Source organism: Ruditapes philippinarum, unplaced genomic scaffold, assembly GCF_026571515.1.
Source record: "Ruditapes philippinarum isolate M1 unplaced genomic scaffold, ASM2657151v2 ctg4539_1_1_1_1, whole genome shotgun sequence".
Classification (NCBI taxonomy): Eukaryota; Metazoa; Mollusca; class Bivalvia; order Venerida; family Veneridae; genus Ruditapes; species Ruditapes philippinarum.
The window spans coordinates 27,425-36,989 of record NW_026860624.1 but is presented as its reverse complement, the minus strand read 5'-3'; the positions used below and the strand labels follow the sequence as shown (position 1 = coordinate 36,989).

Below are 9,565 nucleotides of genomic sequence, written 5' to 3'. Positions count from 1 at the left end.
CTAAACTATCCCAAATCGAAATTGCTTTTACCTATACAGTTTGAAAAGATGAGCTTTATTTTCAGGTTTATGATACTATATTGTAATAGTAAACGAAGATTTCTATGAAATTTACTTTATCGTTAGCTTTTGAACTTTTTCATAAAATTAACAGGGTAAGGAAACTTTAAGAAATCACTTAAAAAGTAAATTGGTTTTAGTTAATAGCAATGCACGTTTTTTTTTTTGTTGTTGTTGTTTTCTTCGCCCCCCCCCCCCCCCCATACATAACATTTGCCATTACTACTTATCAATGAAGGTGCAATCAAGTACCCGACTTCACTGAACTTGTGTAATGTTTTGTCTGATTTATATATTTTTTATTTTTTTTTTTTATTTCATGAAAATTATTTTAAATCATGAAATCCTTTTATGATCATGAAATTATTGTATATCCCTTTGACGAAAATATGCAATAAATAAACAAATTTAACACATACTTTTGAGCCTTTTTTGTTTAATTTGTCTTTCATACATATTTACATAAATTAGTATTACCTTCAATTGCATTTATTGATATAAAAGCTGGTAAAAACTATGATCCCTCGGAAGCATTCGAATCAGCAAAATAACGCGAAAAAATTGCAGACTTGATTTAGTCTGTACACGAGGGATAATGAAAAAGTGCAACATCCGTCAAGCCCCTAGCACCGGCTTGAGCGGTACTTTAAAGTGATTGAATCAATGATCCCGAAGGTTCAGAAAAATATAACAACACTGAAGCAAGTTTTGCTATACGGGGCAACTTTTTACGGCTGCCATACTGCACTTTACACCTGCTGTTGTGATGCATAAATATTACTTAATATTAACTTTAAGTCTTTGAAAGTCAGGGACGTGAAGATATTTTGTCAAGTATCTTGCCAACATTAAAACAACAATATTAAAAATTATAACAACATTAAAAGTAGCATTTGCCTTATCTCTTATCAAAATTACACTCCTAGCTGATTTGTCTCATAATTTGTCTTGAAGATCGTACAGATTTGTCTAAAAAAGGAAAAAAAGTATAAATTATCATTAATAGGATAAAGGAAATCTATCAAAATAATGGACCTTCACATAAAAAATACAATAAGCATTTTTCTGTCTGTGGCCAATCCTCAAGACATAGAGCCGGCTTAAAGTATAAGACACTTATTAAGAATGTTTCCTCTTCATTACTTTTTGACGGACAGTACTATTGAATAAACTATAAAATAAGCTTCTAGACCTATATTAGGAAAGTAATGAGTTGCTTACAATAACATAAGTGAAAATAACCCAAATATGGTACAAGTGTACGTAATAAAATTAAAGACACTGTAATCATTGATTGGGTTAGTATACAATAATTGTAACTAGAAATGATTTATTGTTTACGTTAACGCGTTGAAAATATTTCTAAGTACGGACCAAAAGATAATGATAATAAATCATTTTAGATATGATCATTAAATTACAAAAACTTCTGTAAAGTCACATGATGCTGAGCAAGATGATTTTTAGAGTAATAATTACAGTTTAGGGTTCTCGTGATGTCAATTATACGCTGACATTAACATGATCCTAGTGTCTGTAATAAAAGTAAAAGCTATATAGTCGCTGATTTGGTTATTATGCAATAATTGTAACTAGAAGTCACAACAGTATACATGTATATGAATCAGTGGCGGATTCAGGCGTGGGCTTCAGGGCTGCACCCCCCCCCCCCCCAGTTTGGCCCAAAGATACGATTACCAGCTGGGCTGGAATATATTTTTGTAAGTTTCAAACCTAATTGGATGTAGTGTACTCCCTTATCAAAACATTTATTGCTGTCATCCAGTTGTTAATCTCCTGCCTGGGAGCTTGGCAGAGATCTTTATTTATCAACATGCTTGAATGACTTCAATGTTTAAACTGCATAATTGATTGGTTTATTACTTTCTAAAGGTCTAATGAAATTAATATCACAGATAGTGGCAAATAGATGTGTTACATTGTAGACCATATTTTACTATCTTTGTTTTTCAATTTTCTTTGCTAAAGCCCTATGATTAGATTAAGAAATTGAAAATTATTAACTGTAGATTAAAAAGATGGCGAGTTTTTGAGTACCGCTCAAGCCGGTGCTAGGGGGCGTGAGGGATGTTGCACTTATTCATTATCCCTCATGTACAGACTCAATCAAACCGAGTCTGCAATTCTTATGTTATTTTGTTGTGATTAATGCTTCCGAGGGATCACTTTGTTTCCAGAATTTTGTACTTCACAACAGCAGGTGTCAAGTGTCGTGTGGCAGCCGTAAACAGTTGCCCCGTACTTCACTTCAGTGTTGTTATATTTTCTGGTCCTTCGGGATCATTGATGCCAACACTATTAAGTGTTGAGAATTGAGTACCGCTCAAGCCGGTGCTAGGGGGCGAGAGGGATGTTGCACTTATTCATTATCCCTCATGTACAGACTCAATCAAACCGAGTCTGCAATTCTTATGTTATTTTGTTTTGATTAATGCTTCCGAGGGGTCACTTTGTTTCCAGAATTTTGTACTTCACAACAGCAGGTGTCAAGTGCCGTGTGGCAGCCGTAAAAAGTTGCCCCGTACTTCACTTCAGTGTTGTTATATTTTCTGGTCCTTCGGGAACATTGATGCCAACACTATAAAGTGTTTAGAATTGAGTACCGCTCAAGCCGGTGCTAGGGGGCGTGAGGGATGTTGCACTTATTCATTATCCCTCATGTATAGACTCAATCAAACCGAGTCTACAATTCTTATGTCATTTTGTTGTGATTAATGCTTCCGAGGGATCACTTAGTTTCCAGAATTTTGTACTTCAAAAATAGATAAATACAGAATCCCTAAAGAAAGCCCAACACGGCAAAATTGAAAATGTTGCAGGCTCGGTTTGATTGAGCCTGTTCATGGACGATATTGGAAAGTGCAAGTTACCGTCCACGCCCCCTAGCACCGGCTTAAGCAGAATTCAACATTTAAACGTGAAAAAGTAAAAATTTTTAATTTAGAAACATCCGCAGATGTGTTCATACGGCGGTTATCATGGAACCTTCAATGTGGCACTTCCGTGCCATTCCATGAAAAGCGGCGTATGGTCCCCAAGTAATAAAAAGCGTGTGCCCTAAACGAGAAAACAATTGGCGGAACTAAATAAAATGGAATTTTGAAAGGGGATCAGAGGTTATGAAGCCTGCGTATCACAGATAAGACGTCAAAAGACAAATTTAAAAAGCAGGCAACATATCCTAAGGGTGATTCAACATTATTCAAGAAGGAATATTGGAACCACCCATATAGAAAATGCCGAAAAGTTGAAACTAAAAATACCACAAGCACAACAATAATGTTGTGCTGAACGATCATCAAGGATCGAAAATAGAACATCATTGATTAAATGTACGGGGAGACTTTTTACAGCCGCCACAAGGCACAAATAACACGGGTGTGATCATAAAATAGATGTAAAATAGATAAATACAGAATCCCTAAAGAAAGCCCAACACGGCAAAATTGAAAATGTTGCAGGCTCGGTTTGATGAGGCTCGGTGCTAGGGGGCGTGGACGGTAACTTGCACTTTCCAGTACCGTCCATGAACAGGCTCAATCAAACCGAGCCTGCAACATTTTCAATTATGCCGTGTTGGTCTTTCTTTAGGGATTCTGTATTTATCTATTTTTTGATTGAGCCTGTTCATGGACCATCCAAAACCATCCAAAATGTGCCATAAACAGTTTCAACCTCATATATCAAATTTTCTCGGTCTATGGGACGGGACACCCCTCCCAGGCCCACCCCAATTACATATATTATTCTAAATTCCATAGCATCTTAATGTTTATGAAAATATTAGTATACAAATATATAAGCGAAAAAGCATAGCCACTCATCAGATGAGCTTTAAAACACATCAATTACAATTTATTGTCAAAATTAACAAGACATTGGGCTTATTTTCACATGTTGCATTATTTTTGTCAAAATCTTCCACCAATATGTCAGCCCCCCCCCCCTCCGGAAACCATATTCTGTATCCGCCCCTGTTAATCGTGCAATATAACGACGTTTCTCACAAACGCGTGCTGTTTTTGCGATTCCGTTGGTATTTATTTTGACGTGACGTCATTTGCGATAAGACGCGCTATGTGTTAGCGTTTCATTATAGGCGCGCCATTGAAAGAAAAGTGATTATTTTTCAATTTAAACACCCGATCTTTATTTTGTTGCTGGGTCATATGGGGGACCCGGTTGCGTTCATTGAACGCCGCCTTTCCTTGTTGATCTTGTTTTTCATATTTGGGTATGTAAAGAATATAAAAATCGTGTAAGTTCATTACTGCATTTATTGAACTCGTTGAATAAAATAACATGATGCTCGCATAAGATAATTTTATTTAACTAGTTCAATAAATTCAGTATTGAACCGCCATATGAACACATCTGCGGATGTTTCAAAATTCTAAATTTTACCAGTTCATGTTAAATGTTGAATTCTGCTTAAGCCGGTGCTAGGGGGCGTGGACGGTAACTTGCACTTTCCAGTACCGTCCATGAACAGGCTTAATCAAACCGAGCCTGCAACATTTTCAATTTTGCCGAGTTGGGCTTTCTTTAGGGATTCTGTATTTATCTATTTTACACTAATTCAATATCATCTATGAACATGTACTGTAAAGGAAAAATTAAGAACAATTTCATTAAGCTATAGGAAACGTTATTACTCTTTTTGGGGTACGAATTTTGCTTAAAAAGGTAATATCATGAAATAAATCTCTTTTTATTAGGTTAAAATGTCAAGGGTAACACGAAGTGAAGATATATAAATCTAAATAATTCTATCGCAATTGTCCACAACTTGAGAGAAACATTTTTTTCTAATTTGTTCCGATCTGCTTCGCTGCAATACAAAAAAGAAGATAATTTAATTTAGTTAAACATTTTCGGCAAGAAAAAAAACATCAGTAGAACATTTAGTAGTGTATGGTGTGCATTGTCGAAAAGAATGATCGAAAATTCCAATTTTCGAGGTGAACTTTTCCTGAACATTTCTAATCCACTTCACCGAAATACATATGAAACAAATTAACAAATAAATTTGGTTGTACACATTTCAGACAGAAAATTATCGGCTAATTTGGACATTCGGAAATATACCTCGTGAAGGCCTCAAAGTTTACGCAGTAGACAAATTTGACGTCCTTCTGTAATTCCAGTTGAAGATATACGTTAGTATGCTATCAAAGGCCAGACAATTGTTCGAAATTATTTCTAAATATTTCCGATCAGCTTCACTCAAAAAAAAAAGAAAATAATTACAGTTGAGTATACAAAATGCACTGGTTTGCATAACATATGAACCAGTGATGCACTTCAATGTGTCCCTAAAGTGCACTTTAATGTGCACAGTGTTTTAGTTTTTGTGCACAGCATTTTTTTTTATCTTAACAAAAATATAATAATTTGTAATTTTCAAAAACAAAAGCCGAATAATAAAAAATAAGAAACAGAATTGATATCTCGGATATGTTACTATAATTATTTATTATTTCAACATATTCTATTCTAAAGAACATGTTTTAAATTATCATTTGCTTAATCTTATTGATAAATTTTACTATTTTGTCCTATTTTTCCAATCAATAAAATATAACTCTGATTTTTATGTTAAAAATGGTAGAAAAAATAGCAAAAGTAAATTGATTTTCATTGTAATTATCAGATTACGTTAGAACTGAAATGCCAAATGGACAGTAGTTTTTTTTAACCGATGATACAAATAAGTTGATGTACTCTTTTCTTTTTAATATTTGTGTTTTCTTTATATAATTTTAGAAATGACTTGGCTGATTTTTATTTGTTACTTGCAATAAAAGTTCTGCTCTCTTCTGATAATTAATTGTTTTCTGATAATTAATTGTTGTCTCCTAATTTTTAAATTTCTTTGTACGAGTATATCAATCTTATGCTCAAACTGAAATTGACAAGGATATGCAAGACCTATTATAATAAAACTATTTCCCTCTCAAAACCATGAACTGATTGTGATGAACAGTATGCATCTCGTATAATTGTGTTAGTTAGTATTTTATGTAATAAATAACTTTGTCATACTCCAAGTTAAAATACAAGCATTTAATTTACACAAACACTTACCAACTATACAGTAACTTAACACACAAGTCTTTTAAGGGTGTAGTGAATTGGTAATATTAATGAAACGGCCTGTGATACCTGTAATAATGAAAGGCCTGTGATACCATAAATAATCATGTTGTTAGTATTTAGCATCATACTTGACCTATATATGGATACCGTTTGTAAGTATGAGATACATGATCTGATATGACATTATGGAATCTATATATAGCAGATAATTAGTTGTTCTAGAATAGAATTAATTCACATAAATAATCATACTAAATCACTTAAAATCATATGAACATTTTTTTCAAGAAAAAATTAATAGCAATACAAGAATGTATCCAAATGGCACATTTCTATTGTTTTTATAAGTATTCTAAATGCTTAAGGAAAAATATGTGCTCGTTGTAGACCAACCCACTTCAAATTCTTTCACAGGCGTTATAAAATAAATGTAATTTAATATAAATTATGAGAACCAACATTTCAGTGGCTAATGAAAACATACTGGTTTACACATTCTCAGCAGCAAAATTTTCAGTTTACGCAATAAAATGTGTATAGTTAACACAGAGAATTACTGAAGGGCTGGCGGACCGTACCAGGGTGGACCGTATGTTTAGACCTGTCCCAAAATATGACCCGTCCGGTCCAAACATACGGTCCTACGACCAACAGAAAGCATTTTAGAAATCTTCCAATCCAAAAGATTTTTTTTCTTCTTGTCAGTTAATTTGACAAAAAATTAATGTTTTCATTTAAAGAAAATAAATAAAAATGGTATTCGTTAATCAAGAAGCAATTAAATGTTATTATTTCAAACACGTGCATGAATGTTTACCATATCTATCAACCAACAGTAAGTTTCATATACCTGGCCTGTAATTACTGGAATGAATATTCATTTGGCTCAACATTAAAATAAAGCTGAGATATCCATGATGGCGTCAAAGGTGGCGCAAAATCAAATCCCTAAATATTCTAGAATATGCATGTTGGCTAAAGTTCTCTTTTCAGTTTCTGTATATCAAAGTCTTTTTTTTATAAACATTTCATATTTAGGTTTATTGGCAATTGGTCTAATTCTTATCACCAACTGTATATTGTGTTCATGGGTTTGAAAATACGTGAATTCTTGAATGACATAATCTAAGGGGAGAAATTACGCACGACCAATGGTTTTTGTAAACGGAGTTATCTCCCTGAGGCAAGAATAAGAGCCGCTCAAGCCGGTGGTAGGGGTGTGAGGGATATGTTGCAATTTTATTTTCTGTATTCCTCATGTACAAACTCAATCAAACCGGCCGAGTCTGCAATGTTCATATTATTTTGGTGTGATTAATGCTTGCGAGTGATCACCCTTCCTCGAGATTTCCTATAATAGTCTTCACAACAGCAGGTGTCGAGTGTCGTGTGGCAGCTGTAAAAGTTCAACTTCATTTCAGATTTGTTATATTTTCTGGTCCTTTGGATCATTGATTCCAACACTTTTTGAGGGAGTACCTTTATTTAGTTGTTTTTTTTCGAATTTGACGTTACTTTACATAACAATATGAATTCTTGAGACTTCATATAACAGAATATAATATTTTAAAATAAAAGACTGTTGAATCAACAGCACAATATGCCTGGTTTCCATTTGGCATTTTTGGCACCATAGTTTGCATACTATTCGTCTGACAAAGTAAATATGTTATGTAATATCTCTGATGCATATCATCTGATTATTTCAAAGATATTGAAATATTTCTCATTTTCATAGCCAGATTGTACACTGTAATAATTTAATTTTAGTATTTTGGTAACTGAAAACCCTGTAAATATTGATAGACACAGCATACAATGTCCATCATCTATGAACTTAATTAAGGGTTAAAAATAAAGCAAACAACACATATTACGTTTGAATATAATATTTTAATCGCAATGTTAAATAGTTATATTCCAAAAATTCTTTTATCTCTGTTCATCTATTGTCCTTTATCTGTAGAATTATCTGAAATAAAATTAATTAATAAATCGTAAGAAATCTGCGATTGTTGTTTACACATTACCATAGACTTTAAGCGAATGATAAATGAATATAATGCATACGTTACACGTAATTCTAACACGACCCGCATTTTTCCCTATTGAACATAGAAGAACAGTGTTATTATGCAACAGATGCACAGTTTGACGTTCTATATTTAGACATGTGACGTTATCATTATACACGTGACGTAACCACTAAAAATCCAACGCGCTGAAAATAAGTACGGAAACAAATCAGGCGCAATTTTGCTTAACTATCAAGTACGGCAACATTTATTTGTTGATGTCGTGTTAGAATCGAAATAATATATCCAAATCAGTGATTTTATCGCTTGATAACATCACTGTTTGTCGTTCGGATGCGCATCATTATATCACTCGGGCTACGCCCTCGTGATATAATTCCTCGCATCCGAACTCCAAACAGTGATGTTATTGAGCGATAAAATCACTGTTTGGGATATATTATTTCTTAAATTAAATAAGTCAAAAGGTTTTCAGTAAAAAATATTTCATCAAATAATGAAAAATTATATACAGCAGGTCTCATGTTTCATAAAAAATAAAGTTTTGTTTTAAGATAGTATTTATTAGTTACCTTGAATGAATTCCACTTCTGCAATAGACAGACAGTATTCCAAATGGCGAATCATCGTCATCGTCATCAATGATTACTTCAAGTTCTTCAGTTTGAACCTCAACTTGTTTACTGTCGTTCTTCTCCATTGTCTCAACATTATCAAAGAAGACTTTTCCGGGTGTATCATCATGTTTTTCTGGCTTCAATTTGTGCTTGTCCAAATCTTTTACGGCAGGATACTTGGTGTTCGAATGCGATGATGTGATCGCCACATTACCAAAGCAGTCGTTTTCGAATAAATCAACGTGTTTGAATGGCTTTTTGAGTCGCGTTCATTGAACGCCGCCTTTCCTTGTTGATCTTGTTTATCATATTTTTTAATTTAGAACTGTCCAAATCTTTTACGTCAGGATGTTTATTGTTCAAATACGATGATATTGTTATCATGTCCATATCTGTGGTTAAACATTTATTTTTCAATGAAGTCGTAGCTGTCAGAGGTACCCATGGCATTACACCTTCTCTTCCAAAATAGAGTATAGAAGTAAAATATAAACCAAATATAGACAGTGTTCTTGTGCATGGAACTTTATTGTAACGCAAGGCGAGGCTGAATATTCGTTTAAAGTCAGAAAATATGATAAACAAGATCAACAAGGAAAGGCGGCGTTCAATGAACGCAACCTCCACATGACCCAGCAACAAGAACCAATGGCAAGGAGCCCAGGGGGACCCCAAACAAAAACAGGACAGGGCAAAGACAGAGCACGGACAGGTTAATCATTAAATGATAAC

General features: G+C 33.8%; 1 protein-coding gene across 1 annotated transcript; it reads right to left on the bottom strand.

Moving 5' to 3' along the window:
* Nucleotides 1-8,053: 8,053 nt before the first annotated feature.
* Nucleotides 8,054-9,283, bottom strand: LOC132712822 (uncharacterized). Its single transcript, XM_060695256.1, has 3 exons — nt 9,176-9,283; nt 8,789-9,087; nt 8,054-8,152 (listed from the first exon to the last, which is right to left on the bottom strand). Exons 1-3 carry the CDS (start codon nt 9,281-9,283, stop codon nt 8,149-8,151), a joined length of 411 nt encoding a protein of 136 aa, XP_060551239.1. The 3' UTR covers nt 8,054-8,148.
* Between the last annotated feature and the right edge of the window lie 282 nt (nt 9,284-9,565).

Bases quoted from the DNA above. Each gene is read 5' to 3' on its own strand.
- LOC132712822 (XM_060695256.1), bottom strand. From the start codon at position 9,283: ATGCCATGGGTACCTCTGACAGCTACGACTTCATTGAAAAATAAATGT. The intron at 9,088-9,175 runs GTAAAAGATTTG...CGACTCAAAAAG, and splicing joins TGAACAATAAACATCCTGAC to CCATTCAAACACGTTGATTT.